Genomic DNA, 23,299 nt, shown 5'->3' on the forward strand with positions numbered 1-23,299 from the left:
AAAATGTGCTAAGTGACATGTGAGTCAGTCCAAGAGCCCTGAAATCCTGTCTGGAATGCCAGGGGAGTAGTTAAGCAGCTGCCTTTTTGTTGTCATAAAACTTGATAGCTTTTTGCAAATACGTACAAATAATGTTTTGTTTACTTTCACTGTGAGCACACATACTGCCAAAATGCTCCAACAAAGTTTGGTGCTAATTCTTTCCCATCTTCATTTCATTGCTTGTCAATTTTGCAGGAGATGGAATAGACAGCATTTAGGACAAAACAAAGTAGTCACAATCACATTGTCAAACTTGATAGTTTTTAAAAATAACAAAGAGTCAACATCTGAAAGTAAAATAAAAGGGATTTTGTGGGACTGGAATAAAAAGGGGGGAAGGGTACTGAAATACCTTCATTCACTGTTTAAAACAATTGCTCCAAGCAGGAAACTTGGCACTAGAACCTTTTATTAAATCAGTTCAGAGGGATCTGTTTTCAACAAATGAGATAAATGTCAAGTCGAAGTCTTTAGGCACTCAAAGTGCATCACATTTTCCTTCCCCAAGAAAGCAGAACAAAAATGTGCACAAATGAAATTACTTACATATGTAAAAATCACATTCAGTTTAAATAATCATTTCTTCCTGGCTGAATGTAACAGTATCAGAGCTTAATGTAATCTTTTAAGAGTGTGATTATTTGAGAATGTTTTGATCCCCTCTACTTGTTATTGTTAACCTACATCACAACAAACATGTAACATGTATTTATCTGTATAGCATCTTTATTTTGGTCACTGTAGTTCTGGGTGTTTCCCACGTGTATATGGACAGGGACATTAGGGAAATCAATAGTAATTCTTTACAATTTTTTTGTTTTGGTCCATTTAGCAACTTCTCTCTTTTTGCTCAGTCTCTCATCTCCCATTATGTGCTTTTCCAGCTCCTGGATATCTGCTTTTCTGCTGCCTACTCTCTGTTAGTGCAGCCTAATGCTGCCATGTGTATTCACTGTGGTGGGCAGGAGGGAGGACCTGGCATGGAGACAAGGGCATGCTGCTCCCGTCTGCAGATTTCAAACTTCCATTGCTGGTTAGTCCAGGGCTTTTCTGGCACTTCAGTTCTTTGCATTTTAGTAGAAATATGGCAACAATTTTAGGAGCATATATTCTCTTTTCTTGGAGAAAACAGACTGAGGAGTTGCAGTTTTAGAAAATGCTAAAACACTTCTAAGTTGTGTGAGGTCAGAGACTGTGGGATAACATCAATCTCTTCATGCTAGTTTAGTTCCTTGAGGATCCCAAAGTGATACCTAAGCAGCCACAGGAAATTAGAAAGTTTTTATTTCCACTGCTTTTATTGGTGTACTACCTGATTATGGCTTTGCAAGACAAGGAGGGAGGGTACAAACAACTTAAAGAGGCGTAAGGGTGCTGAGGGAATCTTTCAATCCCAAAGCACTGAGATTTGTAATCCTTACTCAAGCTAGGGAAGGCTATTGTCAATAGTCCCTTGATATTTAAGCTCTCCAAGCCACTGAGTCACTGGGCCTACTCATCTGAGTCATTACAGAAAGGGGGAGTGCTGCTGTTGCACAGAGGACTTTAGCAAAGGCCAGTTTTCAGGGAATATCCCACTGAACAAATCCTCTCCCACCTAAATGTGGAGAATGTTCAAACCTCAACAGGGTCAAGCAAGAGAGAATTGGGGAGGGGATAGCAGGGGGGTGATGGAAAGCAAGGGTGAGCACAGTGGATCGGATGACTTCTGTCTTCTCCAGGGGATGCTCAGCCAGTTTTCCATTCTTGTTTCATATGATTCACACTTTGCTCTCCCAGCATTACTGATGGGAATCTCAAAATATCAGAGAAATGATGAAAAGAAAGCTTTTTCCTTGCCAGGTCAAAACATCAGCTATGGACAGCACAACTCCAGGAAAAGCCACAGAAAAGTATAGTTCTGGTGCCTTGCATTCCTGATTACAGAATTTGATAGGGCCATTCAGCAAATCTTCCTAAATGAGCTGTCAGGCAACCAGTAAAAAGGTCCTGCACACTTCCATGCTGGGAATGTCTGGCACAGGTGTTTGTTAGGTTGACCTTGCCCTCTGGTACAACAATGCTAGGTCTTGTGATGGCCTTGAAATATAGAACTCTGTCTTTTGAGGAAAAGCTCATGGAGGTCTTAGCAAATTAAGTTTTCCTTTCTATTACTGTCACTATCACTATCACTGAATGCTTTCTTTGAAAGATTGTTTCTCCAAGAGGCAGAAGCTTGCCTTCCAAATCTTTCAATTTCTTCTACAAATCTGTAATCTCTTTTTTCACCTCTTCCTCTGAATGTAATGGTGCTCCAGCCTGATATATCCACAGAGGGAAAAAAGCCTATGTCAGTCTTTACCTTTTCAGAGATTATGAAAGTGACCCTGCTTCAGTCTCCGGTCCTTGTCTTCCCTGCACAGATACCAGCTGTATGCTTGGTTTGGTCCCCAGAAGATTACAGGAAAGGTCACGATGACAGGAATTTCTCTATTATCCTTTTATTTTCCTCTCTTCCTAAAACATGCCTGTGATAATAAGGAACCTTAAGGTAATAATTCAAGGGTGGTAGCTTTGTTTTTCCCCAGGATACTAACATTAGGATTGTGGTGTCCATTGTGTCAGCACCTCACATGTTGGCTTCCAAGGAGAAGATGAGGAGAGAGAGTACTAAATGTCTTGCTCCAATCATACAAAAGCTATGGGCATTTGTCCTCAAAGGACAACTGAGAATTTTCAAGGACAGGCATCCCCAAGCAGGCAGAAAGCAAAGCCAGCATCACCAGGTTTATGGTGATGTGTACACACATGGCTGGTTCCTGGACAGGGTCACACAAGGAGGGGTTTGGGCAGACCCAGTAGGTTCCTGCAGGACCATTCCAGCTGGTGTAGGATTGTTTTGGCATTTCTAAATACCAGAACATAGGATGTTGGCATCCTTGGGTGTTTTCCCTGTGTTTTGGATGTGGTCTGCTGGTTGGTTAGAGAATGTACAGCCAGAAATGTTAGTTGGAAGAGTCGGTGGGGGTGGATTTTGGGTCTGTTTTAGCATACACCTGTTTTCTGCTCCCCATCTTGCTTAAAAGGAGCTTCCATTTCCTTTTGGCTGCTATATAAATATGGAAATGCGGAGACTCTTATCTAAAAAAGTTCAGACTATCAATGGGATAAGAGACAGCCAAATCAAGGTAGGAAAAAAACTGTGTGAATAAATGGTCAGGTTCTTAATAAAGGAGTTTTATCATTTGGATTAAAGCCAAGATCTTTGATGTGTAACAGACAAATACATCTATTAAAAGTGGTAACAGAGTGAAAAATTTGCTCACAGGAGAAATTACTCAGTGTAAAACTAAAAGCCAGCTGTAAAAAAAAAAAGGTTCCTGTCAAATAAATGACTGTAAAATGCCTAATGTCTAGAAATACAGAGTAACAGATATGGTTAAAAGAAACTATCCTGTGTCAATGTACACAATCCTGAGCTCTGACTTAACTGCCACTGCTTAGAGATATATTGGGTTGTTATGGGTAATTCTCTGAAAATATCAGGTAAACAGTTAGTGGAAAGGCAAATAGCAGGTACAAAATATTGGCAAGGGACTAGAAAGCAGACTACAAAACATTATTACCCCAATATTTCAACCCATTATTCACAATTCACTCCCATTTTAACTGCTGCAGTACAGTTCCATTCTCTCTAGAAGAGGATCAGACAAAGGCAGCAAAGGTGATCAAGAGAAATCTGGGAGGGCCTGATGAAGGCATGCAGGTATGATTGACATGAAGAAGTTATATGAGGGGGACATGCACTCTATTTGCCCTCTGTTTCCAGCTATTTATTCCCAGCTGCTGTTGGAAACAGGATACTCAGGTCACTGGAGCTGTTTGCTAGCCCTTATGCTCATTTATATAGAGTGGAATGGAATGGAATGGAATGGAATGGAATGGAATGGAATGGAATAGAATAGAATAGAATAGAATAGAATAGAATAGAATAGAATAGAATAGAATAGAATAGAATAGAATAGAATAGAATAGAATAGAATAGAATAGAATAGAATAGAATCTGGGATAGGAGAAAGCTGTTGCAACCCACTATTACCCATATGGGAAACACTTACTAGATCTTGCTGTGTTGTGGATGGATCACTGATTTTTGCACAGAATTAAGGGCAGCAGAGTAGGTCAGACCACAGTTTCTGCTGAGGCACCAGTTACAATGAAGAGAAACATGATGAAGTTTAGCTTGCAGGCAGAAATTTCCCAGAATACATTGGCAACTGGGCAGAATCAGTGCTTTGGCTTGCCTCTCAAACCTACTGGCTCTCCATTCCAGCAAAGGAACAAACCTAGACTGTGTTTCATAAGATAGGTCAAATTCCTCAAAATGGACCTGGTTCAAAAGTATCTGCTAGTCCATGACTATGCCACATCTAAGGATTGTAGCACCTCTGCTAGACAGGAATACAGGGAATCACATTCTGATGCTTAGTGAAGGCAATTCAGTTTTGTAAAATTGCCAGCTACCTATCAGTAATTCGGAGTAATGCAGAATTTACAGCATTTTGGTACGCCGTATTTGTCACTGTCAGTGATAACACTGAGGCAGAGCTAAGGAGCACCATGAATAGCTGCTTTGTCACACCGATATTACTAATAAAAACTAACAAATTTTGGATGATCACAAGCACTGTTGAACCATGTCCTCAGCTGAGTATTTCAGGTGTCTGATTTGCAGCTGCTGTGATCACCAATGATGGGTGATCCGGAGGGACATCAGTGGAGATGAGGCTCCCACTGTTTTATCCCAGTACCATGACACTGAGAGGCCTCGCTGTACTGGGGCATAATGGTTGCCATGTAAGGGCAAGTGGTAGATGAGACACAGTATGCACAGCAAGGCTTTCATTGGTGTTGGTTTTGGATTTGGGGTAGATGTGCTCACTCACAGCACAGTAACACTGCAGGAGTGGCTCTGACACTGCTGGGTGTGGTTTGCTAAGCAGGGAAGTTCACCTCCAGGCACCTTAGGGTTAACTGGTGGCACCACTTGAGGCTGGCAGCAAAGAAACTCGGGCAGAAGCTGAGAAGCTAATCTACATGCTGGAAATGGTGTTCTGGGAACATTATCTCTACCCAAACTAATTTTCCTTGTTTCTGAGCCTGCTCAGAGGTACCACAGCATCTCTCCACGGCATAACATTGTGTAGCTCTCTGATAGTACCTCGAGAAATCACATGGATGTTCTCTGTAAAAAATGGGAAGGAACTAAGGGTCCTTGCCAACACACTTTAGAACTGACTATGTCTTAATTTATCCATGACAGAGTGTCTTACTCAGTAGGTGAGAATTTAGCTATGAGTATATTGAGTGGCAGCCAGCTTGGAGCATGAGTCTAATTTACTGTAACTCTTGCTACATTCTGTCTGATCATTATCGTGCTGAACAAAATGTTTTTAAAGTGCTTTTATAGAGTTGAGTGACTTGTTCAATAATTTATACCATTTTGGAGGGATTAGAGGATGAATTTAAGTCATCAAATAATGCCATTATGGCTCAATGACTACATTCTTTATCAGGGGAAAAAAAATCAGTTGTAATTATGCTCAAAAAGACAGAGACCCTTTATTCAGCAGTTCCCCCAACAACAATGATATCAAAGATGCTGATAGGTCTCTCAGCTGTAAAGAGGGCTGTCCTTCTTTGTTAGGAAGGAATAGATCAGCTGCTGTCTGCTTATCTGTGGATCCATTGTGCCATTTATGCCATAGATTTTCAGCGTGCTGTGCCTTCAAACGTCTGCTCCTTGCAGAAGCCAGATATCCTTCTGCATGCAGAGCTGTGCAAACTCTTGGGGAGCCCATGGCCCCACTTAAGCTGCTGGGAGTTTTGCCCCTAATTTCAGCAGAGAATTTCTGTCCAAGTTCATGGAGCAAAGAAAAAGGAAAGTCCTTTTGGTGGCTATCTGTGTCCTTTACTTACACTAAATTGCAAGGTGTCTGCCTGACCCTTATCATTAATTTAATGGTTTTTTTCCATTTTGTTTGTTTTTATTTATTTAAACTGATAGCTGCCCTGGCTAGGGAGCCACTGGTATTTCAAGAAGTTGTGTTTTCCACCAGTGGAGTAAGCACTGCAAGATTTCTTTGGACCCAGATTATGTCTAATGCTGTCAGACTAGCAGTGTAACACAAAGTTTTCATTTTTTTCCTTTAAGATACCCAGTGAAATGATGAAATCCTGCTCACTTGACCTCTGAGCTGGCTTTTCAGACAAGCTTTTAGCAGCTTAGGAAGACTTATCTCAGAGAGGAAAATCAGGTCATGCAATGTGTGTGGACAAAGATTAGATAACTGATTTGAGCAAGGGAGAATACATTAAATCATCCCTTATCCTTGCAAAAGGACTGTGTGTACAAGGTGAGCACTGGCTGCAGTAATTCCCCCAGAGGATTTGAGAGGTGCAGGCCAGAAGTAAATATGTCTAACCATGAGGGTGTTTGGATTTATAGTTCTCTGCACGTTGCTCTCCATGTCCCACACTTATTAACTTGTCTGTGTGACAGAGCCTGGTCCAAAGCCCAGTGGGATCTTTGCAATGCATTTGCATTTGGCTCCCAACTCCGCTACTACAGACTTGGTGCCCGTGTGCTTTCTTAGCCAGATTTCTTACCATCAGATGAGAACTGTCTCGTGTCAGTGTATGCCCAAATTAGCCCCCCACACTCCTCCAGTCAGCAGGAGAAGAGAGGCACCTCCAGACTCATCCCACTCCTTTCAGAGGCTGGACTTGGCCAGTAACCCTCTGGAGACAATGATTTGCCTTCACTCCATGAACTGCCAGGAGAGCCCTGGTGACTGGATTCGGTACCAAACTTTCTGATGGAAACAAGCCTTTTTCTGGCTCTAAATGGGATAACAGAGTAAGTCCTGTCCACTGCATGTCTGGGAAAGCAAGGACTGGTGGGCTCACTGTAAAGATTGCTGTCGGAATCACTCAGCACTCTCCTGAATTCAGATGCCATAGTAGTTGCGACACCTAATTATCCATGTATAGTAGGTGGTCCAAATAGGAGCGCACAGCAGAGCAGCAGATGGGGGTTGCTGCTGTCAGATTAGATTGAGATTAGATAAAGCTTAATTAACACTTTATTTTTGTAAGATTCAACTCTGATTAGTCACACAAAAAATATTACAGAGAAGAGGGGCAGAAATCAAGAGGCACAACTAACATTATTAAAAATCAAGGAAGCATTTTTATAGAGCAAGACCTTGCTAGCAAGGGGTTATTCCCTGAATTTGGCACCTCTTTTGTCTGGAGAACAAGATGTACACGGACAGAGTTCTTTACCCACCAACCAAATACTGTGCAACCCTGCCCTTTCTAGCTCAAGCAATCTAATTTACATAATCATACATATTTCAACACCGATTTGAGGTACTTTATGTCATTGGTTAAAATTCTCATTATTTTCCATCACTTCTAGATTTGTAATAACAAGAGGGACACAGTATTTTAGAGGTGTTTTATCAAGATCCCTACTAACCTCTGTACAATTTATCAAGAGTTTTGGTGTCAAGCCCCACAAATGTCATCTCACAACTCCTTGCTATCCAGTATGAAACTTCTGTCATGAAATTTTGAATATTCTGAACCCATATCTTGACCCATCAAAAGATTTTTTGACCTTCCCCTAATTAACAAAGGTATGTGAATTCTTCTGTGTCAGTCTCCTTCTATTGTTGGAATCCACATAGTGTCCTGGTAGGCTTCTCCTCCCTGTGAGTTCTAAAAAGTTACCAGAAATTTTTGTGTGGCCCACGGGGAAGGTTGCTTGCAGGAATAGCCTGCAAAGCACTCATTGGACAAAATGTTTTTCTGTGCCAGATAGTACAAACCAGTGAGCCAAGTAAATCCCATTTAAACCATTTTTTTAAGTTAAAGGAGACGTGCTCTGTCTATGGTCCAAGAATTAATCCAACTTTTGCTTTTTAGGATGGGAAAAGGATGTCACAGATTAAGATAGTTTTGCTGTAGAGCAAATATGCAGGTTTAGAATGTCTAAAATCCAAAATAATCCAAGCTTACAAGAAATGAACGCTTCTCCCTTGCCCTCTATTGTTGTCCAACTGCCAGGACTGCAAAGGGATGACCTCTACAGGGAATTCAAATCAAACCAAGCCAATTCCTTTTTTTTTTACCTCTGTGGTGTCTAACCAACTATTTGCAGAATGTAGTACAACTTATGTAGCTCATTTAGTTCAGCTGGTTTCTCCTTTTGCTTTCTCTCCTTGTAAGCACAATTAAGTGGTCAGCTGGGTGCTTCTATTGCACTGTTTTGTCTGAGCTGTCTGGTCCAACAAAGCTCAATGGGCATTGCAGATGGCAGTGAAAGCTCCTTACTGTACTTTTTATCACCTCAGCTCTGCCACCAGACAGTGAGAAGGATACACCCTGGCCACTAAAGAGTCTGATACCAATAAACAGGGTCTTTTCTTAGTTTATGTGTTTATTTAACTGTGTAGCTGTGACCAACCATGTGAAGATGAGGGCAGAACTTACATCTCCCCAATGTCTCTTCAAAGCATTGCCAGAAGACAGCACAGTGTCCCCCGTCAGCAAAGCCCAGGGCTTGTCTGGCAGGGCAGACAGTGTGAGTATAAAAGGCTATCCAGAGTCCCCTACCCCTTGCTCTTTGGGGTATTTACCTTTGCCATATCCCAAATGTGGGAAATACCACAGCAAAATATGAGAGTGATTTGGCAAAGGCAATTGCATTTATGCTTTCCCTTGCTCAGAGAAAGAAAACAGGACAGTGATACCCTGTCCACCTGTTCTTTTTCATAAGAGAGTCAGTCTATTTAAAAACAGGGATGCAAAACAGGTTTTTACTGCTCTTGCACAAGAATAATACAAAATGAGCAGAAGTCGTCCAAGAAAGTTTTTGTTGGCACCAACCTTCCCATTCTCCGGAGCCGCGCGTTATCTGATAGCTGGCATACGGCACGCTCTGGATAGTCTGTTATTCTTTCCCACGCTGCAAGATTTGGGCAGTAAATAGCTTAAATAAATGCCAGAAGTATAATTCACTTTTTACTTCATCTGATTTAAGGAAGACTTTCCTCAGATAATTCCTCCCAAGCATGCTGTCCAAGGCAGGACCGGTCCCTCGTGGATCGCGCTCTCTTGACCTCTCTAGCTGGCTCCATTTCAGCTTTTTAAAGGTTGGAGATAAAGAACAGAAGAAACAACTTGCTACATCCAAGCACTGTTGCACTTTTCTGTGAGCTCAGTGAGATGCCAGGTGCTCCTTGAAGGGCCTGTGCCATTATACAGCATTAGTGGCCCTATGTCACCTTTGAAATAACCTCTTACTCCTGCAGCAGGTAACCACCATGCCTGGTAATCCTACCAGAGGGGCAAAGAGGCAGCAGATCAATTCCCATGATGGGGATCCTGGCCAGGCAAAGGGCTAAACTCTGCAGGACTGAAAGCAGAAGTGGAGGAACTCTGTCTAGCTCTATTACCCCTCCAAGAAAAAGTCATAGTACCATAAAATTGTTTGAGTTGGAAGGTACCTTTAAAGATCATCTAGTGCAACTCCCCTGCAATGGGCAGGGACACTTTCCACTAGATCTCATTGCTCAGAGCCCCACCCAACCTGACAATTAACATTTCCAGGCCTGGGGCATTCACAGCTTCCCTGGGGAACCTGTTCCAGTGATTCACCAATTTCATAAAAAAATCTCTTTACTATATCTAGATTGAATCTGCACTCTTTTAGTTTAAAACTAGAAGTGGGAATGGAGATTGCCAGTGAAGACTGAGGCAAAAGGTTGTTGAGTATCTCATAATCCATTCTTAGCAGTTTGCTGGTCATGTTCATTGAGGGGGTAAAGATTTCCTTATCTTTCCTTTTCTGGCTGACATAGCTGCACAAGCCCTTCTTGTTACTCTTCACATCCCTTGCCAAGTTCAGCTCCAGCCACATTGGCCTTCCTCATCCCATCCCTGCACAGCTGGGAACCATTCCTCTACTTTTCCTGGGATCCCTGTTCTTGCTTCCACTACCTGTGCAATTCTTTCCTGCCCTTAAATTTGACCAGCAGATCCTGATTCATCCATGTTGGTCTCCTGCCTCCCTTTCCTGGTTTCTTACATCTGGGGATTGAGAGCTCTTGTACTCTATGGAAAGCCCTTCTTAAAGATCTGCCAGCTCTGTTGTGCTCCCTTGTCCCTCAGGGCAGATTATCATGGGGTCCTATTGACCAACCCTTTGAATGACTGGAATTTTGCTTTCCTAAACTTCAGGGTCCTAACTTTACTCTTTGCCTGACCCAGAGAAGTATTTGGAACCGCTGGGATTCCTGGGAAAATGACACTGCTTCCTACATCTTGAGATCATAATGGAAAATTAGTCAAATCCCAGGAGTGCTTTTTAGGAAACCTAGTATTTTCACATTTTAATGAAACTGCTGTTGGCACAGAGAGATGAGGGAAAGGTAGATTTGTCAAACCCTCAGGGTGCTGCAGCCACTGGCACTATTTTATCACACTCATCAAGACAGTGTGAGGGGATGGCAGGAGCTTAGGTTTATGTCAATTCCTGCAAATTAACTCCCATCAAATTAAGTTGTTTTATAACAAAGACAGTGTCATATAGGAAGGAGAGGGAGGACCACAGTTGGGGTTATGTGATAAGGACTCATTTAAAACTACATGGGCAGGCAAAGCTGCTCTATATTGAACCATGTGTTGTGCACTTGCACCAGTGCCATGGGCTGTCCCAGTTGGAAACCATTTGGTTTTGTCCCACTCCCTGCTTCTGTGCCCAGTGACACTTCGCTACCAGCCACAGATGCAGATTTTGATTAGCACCAGTCATTGTCCTGGGACAGGTAAGGGGGAACAAAGAGATCCAGTCCCACCTGAGGCATCTCCCTTCTGCAGCTGCACTCAGTGCAGGGAGATGCAGGTCAGAGCCTGTCATTTTTCACACATTGCTTTTCAGTGTTGGCCATTGTTTGCCATCAGAGTTCAGAGCTGTTGGTGTTAGAAGGCTGGTCCCAAAAGGTTCCAGTTTAAGGATGCTCATGTTCTTGCTGTGTATTCTCAGCAGGAGAGCTTTGATCTTAGTATGTGTCTGACAGTCGTGTCACCCATGTTGCGCTCATTTGAATTAAGTGTTTAGCTCCAGTGATGTGGTTTTTCTGTTGTTGTTATTGTTCTGCGTGTTTAATAATTTTTTCTTTTTTCAATAAATATTTTGTTCAGGTTGCCTGCTCCCTTCTCCTGCAGAAAATTGGCATTTATGGTATTTGTTTTGCTTTTTCTATTGCTTGAGGAAAATTTCCATATTATATCATCATTTTTTTCTCTCTCTTTTTTTTTTTTTTTTTTTGTGCTTGTTAATTAGAAGTGACACAAATTTGTTTAAACTACAGACGATTAATAGGGAGGGTGAATCATATATGATATACCTCATTCACTTGGCTCCATGGAATCCCAGCAGTCCAGGTCTCCACAGCAATCTCTGGAGCACGCCTCCCTGTACAGTGCCCACACACCCTTTGGTTTACTGTGGCTGTCACAGTGGCTGCCAGGGGGAAACATGAGGATAAGGCAAGATGCCAGAAGAGATACATCATACCTATGCCTGCTACCAGTGTCCTTAGTGCTGCTTAGTAAACTGAATGCTGAAATATAAACATGTATTTATGAGAGTCACCTATTACTGAATTACCTGGTGCTTCCGCTTGCAAGACTCTCGTTTCCATTGATTATGGCTTTTCTAAGTGGGCTGCAATTTCTGTGTCGACCTCAGGCTAGATGATTTTTGTGAAAGATAATAAACATATGGCAGTGAGACAAGAACGTTTATTAGGTGAATTAAGTATCCATATACACAGATAACATATAGTAAAGATACAGACAGATAATCACAAGTGTCTAATCCAACCAGTTCAGGAAGTTTTCACTGCCTCAGCTGGAAATTACCACTCTAGTTGAAGCACAGAGCCTGCAAGTATGCACGTACCTTGTCTTGTAGTACTAGGCAAAACAGGTCCCTTCACACACCAGCTCTTGTTCCAGCTGGAGTAGGGCAGTTTCTTAAACCTCTCTCATTGGATTTCCTGCAATTGTGTGATGATAAACTAAAGGGCTTGGCTTGTTGTAGTGCAGATATTGCATATTGCAGCCATCGCAAATTGTAATGCTGAAGTAGAACAAATCATTATGTGTTTGGTTTTGTCCAAAACCAGATAGGAGTCTTCATCATTCATGCTCATTGGCAAACTTATTTCAGAATAAGAATTCATGAAGCCTTCAAAAACAGAGCTCCATACAGAGCGTGGGATAGTTTTTGCACAAGTCCATCAATGGAGGCTCTCTAGTGGTCTCTCTGAACCAGGTATTTTGTCCAAAAAGTGTAAGATGAAGTCACTGCAAGCCAAGATTGCCACTGTGCCCCTGTGGCTGGATGGAGAACTGGGAGGAAATTCTAGCCCCGTTGAAGTCAGCTGGAGTTTTGCCATTGGCTTTGATGGAGCCAACATTCCTCTTCTGATGCAGACATTTCACAATAACCTCCTCTGTTGAACTTTCAACACATGCATGTTATTTTCATTACAAATAAACAAAATATTTCTAAAATGGACACCTTCATATATACAGTATGCCAGAAGATTACATTAAAAGTTCATCATGGTGCACATGGCAAAACACTAATAATCCATCCTTGATGTCTCTGGGAAAAATTCTGACACGAACAAATCTCTTTTAGGTCATTTTGCCTGAATACACAGCAATCAAATTTACAGCTGAGGGTTTATTATTTTTGCAGAATGCACATGCATTCCGAATTTGCCGTGCTCAGAAATGGAGACGAGACATTCATCTGTGCGCTTGGCTTTGGGAAAAGACATCCCTGTGTGTGCGGCCATGGGCCCTGGTATAGAGCAGACAGGAAATCTGCCAGACTGCCTCGGCAGGAGGCTGCCTTCAACACGTGCAGCAAGGAACAAGAAATGTCTTAATGATTAATCACTGTCAACCTTTGTTCTCATTAAAGACTTGATTGTCAGACAAGGCTGGTAATGAGGCGCTGTTTCTGGGCCTGTTGCTATGTGATTGTGCAAGGGCTGAATCTGAGCCTTACACCCTGCAAGATGCAGCTCCCACTTTGCCCAAGTTTAAGGAGTTGGGGTCGGGAACATTGTTCTAAGAGTGCCTGCTAGTGGCTATGGGGCTGTGCAGCTCTCTGGCAAGGGATTATGGCAGGGCTGCAAATAAATCTGAAAATATGTTCGCAAGGATCTTGGGTATAAGCAGCTTCCCTGTTGGTGTTGAACAGGCAAAGTGCTATAACAGGTTTCTATTAAGAATTGCACAAATAATTAACTATCTGTCAAAGTGAGGATTGGGTCCTTTCAGGGATTTGTTCACTCATTTTTATGTTTGAGATTGTGCACAATTCTACCTATTTCTGAAAATGGTTCTGGGGCGCACTGAAATTTCAGCGTGCAAAAAAATGTGTTTTTGAAAAGCCTGAACTCCCTGGGTCTTCCAGTGAGAGGTGCATCAGTTGGGTTTGCTGAAATACTTATCCCTCGGCATGCTGAATACCTGCTGCATCACTTGATGTGCAAACATACCCCTCCAGTGGGTGACTTACACCATGAGGATGCAGAAATCAGGTGTGTGCTCCCTACTGTCAGGAGCAGTTCCAGTTTCAGTGTCTGAAGGAATTAGTCCACATTTCCTGTTTGGGCTCCACAATTCAGTCTGTTGAAGGAGTGACACAGCATTTGCTTCTTTTCCCTGGCTGGATGAAGGCACAAGTATTTCTGGCAGACAGCCTGGGCTTGTGAAATTGCAATGCTAGTGTCCGTGTTTCCTTGTGTATGTGCCTTGGAAACATGGTTGGCCCTGAAATTTTTGTCCTGAGAGCTCAGATGTTCTCAGGAGAAAAACATAGGAGATAGTCCCATGAGGCTGAGCCAACTTCTTATAAACACTCCACAAAATTACTGAAAGGAGCTATTTTGCAGCCTTCACACAGCTGTACCTTTGGATATTAGACACAGAAAAAACAGCTCTTGGGATCTTGCAATGTTCAGGTTTTTCAAATGCTGTTTGTACATATAAAAGCAATCTTCCTGGAATGCATAAAAATATTCTCTGACAGATATTAGGGGAAATTCAGCCTATGATAGTATCTTCCACCTGGTTAATTTGGGAGGCTTTTAGATCACTCTATGCAACACCCTTAGAAAGTCATCCACTTTTGCTTAACAAATCATAGGGTGTTCACACTCACTCTTCCAGGCATCTTACTCCAGTGTGACTAGAAGCATCCAAGATGAGGAGTGTAAGGGAATGTTCTTATCATCTAATCTGGGTTCCTAAGTCAGTTGTCTAAATTAAACATTTGAAGCCTACTTATACAGCCCCATCTCCCTGTATAGTGAAGGGAGAGCTGCAGCAGGCAGTTTAGAGAGAATCTGCTCTAAGTTTTTTGTTAGAGACCTAAACTTCAAGGAGACTAACTTTTATGCTGTGTATTCCAGATATGAAAAAAGGTTGAATGAGTTTGAGTTGCTCAGGAAGATACTGTTTTCCACTCCCATCAAGCTGAACAAGCAGTAAGGCAAGGGAGAATCTGCTTGGCTATGTTTCTCCCCAGTCTGTCTTATTTCCTTATACACAGATCATATCCTCAGCTGTTGCAGATGAGTTTAACCTCAGGAAATTCTTGGTGCTCTCACAGTATACAGTGGCATAGAAAGCAGCCCTCTGCACTCCAGTCGAGAGTGGGAGTTATTCCTAAAAGTATGAAAGTATGAAAACTCTAGCTTTTTCACTAGAGCTGAAAGAGTTCTTATTTGACAGGCACTCTGCTGTGGTCCTGCTGGAGTTTTGTTTTCTTGTCTGAGGCAAGGACACAAGCAGACAGTGCTTGGAGTTCAGATGACCATGAGAAGGCCAGTATTTAGCAGAAAGAGGTGCATCTGCTTCAGCAAAAAAGAGGGGGCTCAGAAGAGGGCTGGCAGGTACTGAGATTGGCTGTTCAGCAAAGCACCCTGTGCTCAGCTTCCTAAAGCTGCATGAGTCAGGCCAGCTCTTCTCAATAATCCTGAGTGCTTGGCCCAGCAGCTGCAGGAGAGCCTCAGTCAGTGCCTGTGGGAAGGAGCATGCCAGCTGGGGCTGTGGAGGCTCTCATCAGGGCTTTGCTACCAGCCTTGCACTGCTCTGAAACACTGCAAGACTCGGTTGAACCATTCCCCTTCTCCTCCTCCTTCTCTTGTCCCCTCTTCCTCCTTCTCCTTTTCCAAGTGCTCAGTTGTTCAGGGTGGTTTGCAGTCAAACCAGAAAGCCCCTGGGAAGCTCACACTGTGGGGACAGCCACTGGTCCCTTGAAGAAGTCCACAGAGGAGCCTTTTCCTTCATCATCCTCACTCTAAGCCTGCAGTGAAGAGCTGCACAAGCCCATGATGCCAATTAACAGAAACTGCTTGAGTGAGGACATCATGCATAGGTTCAGTCACCAGATGAACATGACTTTGCACATCCTTTCCCCTGGAAGCAGCTTTTTGTAAGGCAGGCATCTGTCACTGAGCAGACTTCCATAAATTGATCTGAAGACTTTTCCTTTCTTCTTTCAATTTTTTGTTTCTTTAAGCTATAACTGATGCAAGAGAAGAGCAAAAGTCAGAGCTGTCACTCCCAGTCTGATGCAGGGCACAGAATGAGTTGCCCCACAGAGGAACAGAAAGGTGGAAAAATTCCCCATCTCCTTTTGAGGGAAAAATATGCCAGAAGCAGAAGCTCATCTTGTGGCACAGATGTCAGGGCTCCTGGCTGGGAAGCAAACAGCCTCTGCGGGCATTGTGGTCTCTTACAAAATTGACCATTGTTTCCCTTCTGTCCCATCAAAATTATTCATCAATTCAAAGCATTTCCAGGAGAAAGAGGGGAAAGGTTTGCACATCCTCTTCCAGCGGAGAGGGAGAGGGAGAGGGAGAGGGAGAGGGAGAGGAGAGGAGAGGAGAGGAGAGGAGAGGAGAGGAGAGGAGAGGAGAGGAGAGGAGAGGAGAGGAGAGGAGAGGAGAGGAGAGGAGAGGAGAGGAGAGGAGAGGAGAGGAGAGGAGAGGAGAGGAGAGGAGAGGAGAGGAGAGGAGAGGAGAGGAGAGGAGAGGAGAGGAGAGGAGAGGAGAGGAGAGGAGAGGAGAGGAGAGGAGAGGAGAGGAAAAAGGGTGAAAAAGAAAAGTCTATTTTTAAAAGTTCAAATATATGTGTTAGAAGCCAAGACATCCCTTCATTTGTATGAACACAAATCAGCTGCAGCAGGGATAGTGAAAGGCAAACTTGGTCTTAAATGCTTTGTTTTACTGCTAATTTAAACATTTGAACGTAATGTTCTTTGTGATGCTTAAGAACAAAACCGCAGTTGTGCTCCCAGCTCTGATGAACTCTCACTGTCTGCCTTTCTGCATCTCAGAGGTTTTTTGTGGCACTGTAACATCAGATAATGTAGTGCAACACATCTGCTTTGTATGTGGAGCATCACCATGCTGAAGGTTCAGCTCTGGCAGGGCAGATGGAGTTTTGTGGTGGTTGGTGAACACTAACCCTGCCCCAGCTGGCACCAGGTATGGCCCTAAAAGGGCTGTAGGTCTTTTGCAGGGCTGGAGGAATGTGGAACATGCATGAGCAGTGCCAACAAGTAGGGCAGACACTGGGGATAAACCCAGGTGGACATTTGTACCTGTTGGGGGTGTGATGCTTCCAGCCTGTTCTGACACCTGGCTGGCTGCAGGGATGTGCTCCCCATCATGTCACCTCCTTGGGGGCCAAGGGGACAGGTTACCTTCCTCATGCAGGTGGTGACACCGTGCAGGCAAGCACTCGGGGCTCTCCAGCTGGAGGGATCCTGGCTGCCTCTGCAGCCTGCTGGGTGGAGGTGCCCCTGGGCAAGAGGACAGGCATGTCCCACTCCAGATTTTCTTTGGTCAGGGCTTTCTAAAGCTAAACCACATGAACTGCAGCATGGGAACCCAGGAATGACATTAAAAACCAGCAGTTCTAGATGTGTGGGGTTGTAGTAAAGCTGCTGCAGTAAAGCCGGGCTTAGAGCAGGATGAATCAGTTTTACAGAAGCAGGGTAACTCCACCCAAACCTGCCCTTCCTCTCAGAGATGTCAGAAGGCACACTTTGTCCTGTGCAGGGGCAGAGCCCCGGTCCCTGACAGCAGTGTAGCCCTTCTGCTGTCTGACTTGCAGTGATGGAAGTGCAGGGTGAGAGCAGGGCTCGATAGCACTGGCTCATGGAGGGTCAAACTGCTGTGCAGCTAGTCTCCTGATTTATTAGGAAACTGTTCTTCCTTCTCCCATTGCAAGGGGAAGATCAGCAGGCAGGAGAGGTAACACATCGTAGATTCATAGGCTCACACTGACATTTCATGAACAGCAGAGAAAGGACCAAATGCAAAAAAACTCAACCTGGCTCCAAGTTGATGATTTACACTGTTTTCTCAGGGTCTGTTTGCCAAGCAGCTGGTGTTTTGTGCCAATGGCTATTACAGAAGAGCTTTCTTTGATAGATGCTGTGAATGAACACCACACAGTTTATCTTAAGACAAAATCCCCCCCACTGCTTATATGGGTTGGTAGGGAATGAGGGAAAGAAAAACTTAGGCTTTGTTGGTATTTTTACGTAGCACTGAAAGCACATTCGGGGGAGCCTGCACTATCTGTGCAAAAACACAACAGATGAATTCTATTAATGGATGGAACATGTGGCTGGGTTCAAGCTAGAGTTGTCATTTGAATATAGAAGTCAAAGCCAATTTATTGTAACATATTTTTCTTTTCAAAATATTTTAGGAAAGACAAAAAAGTTTGCGCAACAACTTGGCAAGCGGGTCTGTTGAGAGGAGGTATTTTCTATCTTGCAGCTAACATAAGGGCTGAAAAATGTGGCACTGCCGAGCAATCCTAGATTCCTTCTGGAACTGAAAGAAAGTGTGCAGGATATAATTGTGTAAGAGCCCAATAAATTTGAAGGGTGGGTTTGTAACACTGCCTTGGGGGCTGCAGGTGGCTCCAGAACAAAGTCAAGGTTTTTATTTCAGTAACAGTCTTCAAATACTTTATCTAACTAGCTACACACTTATGTGGCCCCATCTAGAAGCCAGGGAGTTATTTTAAAATAGAAATACCCATACAATCATTGTGCTTCTTCCATGCCAGATGGTAGAAAGATAAGTGGGATTAGTCTGTACAGAGTGTGTTACTGGGGAGGGGAGGGATGCAAAAGCTAAGGCGCAGGAATGAGCTTTCCTGGAGTTTGCAAAGCGCTAAACATCAGTGCTCTGTGGGGCATGGGTAGGCTACATATGACCAATCCTTGTTTCAGTGTCAGCCCATGTTTGCCCAAAAGCCCCAGGGGACAATGGCCATGGAGCAGAGCTTTACTAGGACAGCAGCCCAGATCCTGGCCACTCGAGAGAGTGTACGCCTCCCTGTGCAACAGGGAGCATCAGACTCCTGCTGTGGGGTCCGGTGTTGCAAGGCAAAAATGCTGCTGCCTCTTAGGTTATACAGAGTTATGTGGTTGGTTCTTATGGTGAATTGCAGTCAAGTGGGGTCAGAGAATGGATATGTCTCCTGACTGTTGTGACCTCTTCAGTGTATCCCATTTTCTTTGTAGCTGTGCAGAGGCTAAGTATTTTTGTGTGCGTACTGAGAAAGCTGCATTTGGTAAAGGCCCAAGTAGCAAACACTGCTGGAGCAAGTAGGCAAAAAACACATTGCTGCCAAGGGAAATAATGGCCGAGAGAAAAGGAGCAGCATACTGTCATCCCATGTACATTCTCATCTTGTATGAGCATGGTTTGAGTCCTCATGTTCCACTGCCCTTGAAGATGACTTTTTGCCACCCCTTCATTATGGAGCTGCACACTGGGAACAGGAAGCAGATCTAGGTCCCTCACAAAGGCCAGAGAGACTCTTCAAGGTCCTTGCCAGTTACACATTTATTTTACTGAGGAAGTTGATACACTCTAAGCCTATTTAATCGTGGTGCTAATGGGATTCAATTAGCAGTCTCTCAGAGACTGCTCTTGTCAGGGAGATGACGGGACAAATGAAAGCAGCACCATTCCCCCCACTGTGAAGTATTAACTTCCCACCTCTGTATTTTCCAAGAATAAATGCCACTTCTACCAATAAGTCTGCAGCTTCTCACTGCTGTTCACCAGATGGTAGGAACCAGCAGACACTGAGTTTGTTCCCTTGTGGTCAAACAAACTGCTGTACAGCCCGATGCACGTTTCCTGAAAGATCCCCAGGACAGCTCTGTTACTTCTGTTAATATTTCCCAAGCTCCTGGTACAATATTGAGACTTTCCACTGGAACAACCTGCCACATTTTTCAGAGTCTTTCCTGAGGGATGAAGTTACTCAATTCTCTTCTTACTTTGTCATAGCCTTTGTATCGGTTACTTGTCCTGAGAGTCTGTGGGCTGTGTCCTGAGCTTCAGCAAATTACATAAAAAGGATTATTTCCTTTTCTTGATGCTTGTTATTATTTTCATCCTTCACGAGCCTTTTCTTCTGTTTCAGGAACAACACTCTGTGGTAGGCCAGGGAGCTGGCCCCACTCCAAGCTCCAGCTCTTGCTCAAATCCAAACACTGGAAGTGGTTACATGAACTCATCCCAGCAATCATTGTTGAATCAGCAGCTGATGGAAAAGAAACAGGCTCTGCAACGGCAAATGATGGAGCAAAAACAACTCCTTCTACAGCAGCAGATGTTGGCAGAAGCTGTAAGTTTACTAATTTCTTATTTTACGTGGAAAATATTGTCGTCAAAACAATAGAAAAGAAAGCTAAGACGGGGAGAAGAAAGCCCCCTAAAACTCCAAGGTTGTTTTGGCAATGCCTAGATCGTCAAGAGTGCACCTTGTATTTTTCAGCACTTCTCTAAGCCTTTTTGAAACCTTCTTCAATCTATATGAAACAATTTTCCAAGCTACTGCAGTTTCATTACAAGAACAATCCAAGCATACACTTGGTTTTGAGACATATGAATACTGTCAGTGGTTTTCTTTGCAAGATAAGCCAAGGTGCACTGCCATGCTACTTCCACCTCAGAGGAAAATTTACTTCCAGGAGCTGTCACCCAGGCAGCACAGTGTAAAATGCCTATGTGTGAACAAGGATCATGTACCTTGATTTTGGGGTTCAACACAAGTTTGTGTGCTTCGCTGGGATTGTGTTTGGGTCCTACTTTCTCTGGTTTTATTTTTACATTTCTATGTATCTGTAGCTACTTCTCTGTCCTTTGGTATCTGAGAGACTGGTTGGGAGTTTCTGGTCATTTTAGGAGACATGGGAGATTCTATAAAGGAAATATTTCTTGACTTTTCAATTCATGCAGAAGAAAAAAGAAGTTCAAAATCAGCTCTCTGTGCTGCAGTTTTCTATCAGAATTTTTAGCAGAGCAAAAACTTAATTGTTCAAATAGCTTATCTTAAATAAAATGGAAATTTAATCAGCTTGGCTTTGCTTTTGTTTTGTGTACATAGAAAACAGTTTTTACATTAATTGCAGGGATTTCATGGGAGTCTGTCTTATTCACAAGGATTCAGGTTGAGCAGGATATAAAAACAAACCTTACAAATCTTAATCAGACACCTCCTTCCCATCACTAATTGTGGAAATGCTCTAAATAACACAAGAAGGGCTCTTCTCCCAGTCTTTTTAAGTGCTCCTGGGAGAAGAAAATAGAATTTTTTCACTAGAAGGTCTATATGCATGCTGTTTTCAGGCAGATTATCCCCAAATTACTCTGATGGACTTGCATCATCAGCCAGGGCCTGACTCTTTCACACTGACAAGCTGATTGTCCATTCTGGCAGCTGAGCACAAAACCTGTGCACATTGTGCAAGAGGTGTGATGCTGTCCCAGCAGCTGTCCAGTAAAGGCACATGTGCACCAAACTCACAGTTTCCTGCCATGGGGGCACATATCCCAAGGAACCATGTCTCATGGGTGAGCAAGAGCACTCTGGAGGCATCAAATCACACTGATGCTGATGAGAGATTTGGCATTGACTCTGGTGCCTGCTCTTTCCAGATCTTTCCAGAACAGCACAGGGCAGTTAGTCAGATTTCAGTTAAAGGACTTGGCTCTCTCACCAGAGACATGTCCCTGCAAGCTCAAAAAACAAAATAAAATCTTCCCAGATAATATTTTTTTCCTGCAATCTTTCCTTGCTGTCTTTGCCCCAGTTCTTGTACTCCCAATGTAAGAGGAAAGACAGCAACTCATACAGGGAAGCACAGGGCAATGCTGAGTGGCATGAAAACAGCCAGCCCAGCACCATCCTTGTCCTTGTCCTAAACCAGGTGTATATCCCCACTGCTGGTATCCCTAGTAAGGAGAGCTGGGGATAGAAAAAGCAAGGATTTTACTGGGTTTTGTGGTCACTCCTACAGTGTAGGATGACAGAGTGAGGGAAGGCATGGCTGTGGATGGGTTTGACAAGCTGAAATAGAAATACACTTTGTACTTCAGTGGAGACATGGACATTGTTCTCAGAGGCTGAGAGGAAAGTTGAACCAGGCTCAAACACAATGCAACCAGCAAAAAGATTTCCATATAGACTTCAGTAGGTGATGGCACCGTTTCACAAGTGCCACCAGAGTGAAAGGAAGGAATACTTCACCAGTGTGACCAGTGACCAGACAGAGTGAAAGGAAGGAATACTTCAGCTTTTACATAACTGAGAAAAGAAAGAGATTGGCAAAACACAGAGCCAGGAAAGCATAAAGAAAAGCAAATTAATGTACTTCTACTCTAATCCTCTAGGAGAAAATAACTCCACAAGACCAGCTGAACAGACACTTGACAAGACCACCACCAGATTATAAAGACCAAAGAAGGAATGTGGTCAACATGCAACAAGCAAACCAATATCCTGGTAAGTACCCATGGGCTCAAAGCAACCCCTTCCTTTCTTCCTTGCTTCCAGCTGGAAGACCATCCATAAGAGGCATGCATGCATGGGATGACTGGGGCATGACTTTCTGGATATCTGCTTCAATCCCTGCAGAGGCAGTGGGTGGTGGCTGTGCCCTCCTGTGCTATCTACCTCACTGTCCTGCTTCACTGAGAAATGCTGGTGTATGATCTGGTGCTTCATCCAGGCTGATACTGCCTCTCTCAGACACGGGGAAGGAGGAGTTGGTACCCCTCCATTAGCACTGTCTGGGGCAGATGTGCACCCACATACCTGATGCAGAGATGTCCTCTTGGCTATGCAAACTCACTGTGCTCAGGTGCTTCTCTCACACATGTGGTGCACCTTGGTTCAGAGACTGAGATGAGAACCATCCCTCCCTTCAAATGGCAGTTCATGTACAGTGTGAGGACCCTCATACAGGTTTTTAAGTACCCCACACAGCACCATCATGGATGGTACTTTTGGGGTGTTTAATAGGTCATAGTCATGGCCTTAGAGCTGCTCTACATTCAGCATTTCAACAGATCAGTAAAACAGTAGAGTAAAACCCCTTGTTTTCTGCCAGAGCTGCCCAGGGCAGGAAATGACCAACACTTCAGGACTAGTCCTTTGTTTCAACTCTTGTGCCCTGACCTGGGAGAGTCTGCTTGTTGGAGCACAGGATTGTTTGTTTGGCTTTTCATACTGTTCACCTTGCTGATTAGCTGAGGGCCACTCAGAGAGCAAAGGCAGAGTAAGGAAAAAATGCTGAGGGGAGAGGAGGTGGGGGAAATGCAGCAGATGGGACCAAAGGATGTTTTCTATACTGCAAAAGTGTCTGTGCATATAAGTATAAAAAGAATTCTTTGCCTTCTAGTATATTTTTGTATGCAACATGGTAAAGAAGAGGGCTTTTTTTGTTGTTTTTCCATAATTGTTGACTCTGCAGATTCAGCCAGTGATCTGAGTCTTTCCTTCTTACCTGTCCTTCGTAGCACAACATTTTCCGCTTCTGTTACAATTTTAATGAGCTCTGAAGTGCAGCTTACTCACATGCCACCCCTCTGCCCCATCTGCTGGCTATGTAGGGATGGGCCAGGTTGGGCTGCTCAAGCACCATTCATGCACTCCTGTGCTCTGTTTACAAGTTCTAGCAGTGATAACCTTGCTGCAGCCTGGAAACTGCTGCTGGGAACTGCTGCTTTCTAATTGACCTGGGCATTAATCTTCTCCAGTAAAGTGACTCAAGCATCCCAGTGTAATATCCCAT

General features: G+C 43.6%; 1 protein-coding gene across 1 annotated transcript in view; it reads left to right on the plus strand.

The window, feature by feature from the left end:
• Positions 1-23,299, plus strand: part of MAML2 (mastermind like transcriptional coactivator 2) — a 209,605-nt gene that overhangs the window by 177,168 nt on the left and 9,138 nt on the right. Inside the window, exons 3-4 of the mRNA XM_058018572.1 lie at positions 19,645-19,848; positions 21,897-22,008. Of these exons, the coding sequence (XP_057874555.1) occupies positions 19,645-19,848; positions 21,897-22,008 (316 nt within the window). The remainder of the gene's footprint in view (positions 1-19,644; positions 19,849-21,896; positions 22,009-23,299) is intronic.

This window comes from Melospiza georgiana, chromosome 2 (assembly GCF_028018845.1).
Source record: "Melospiza georgiana isolate bMelGeo1 chromosome 2, bMelGeo1.pri, whole genome shotgun sequence".
Lineage (NCBI taxonomy): Eukaryota > Metazoa > Chordata > Aves > Passeriformes > Passerellidae > Melospiza > Melospiza georgiana.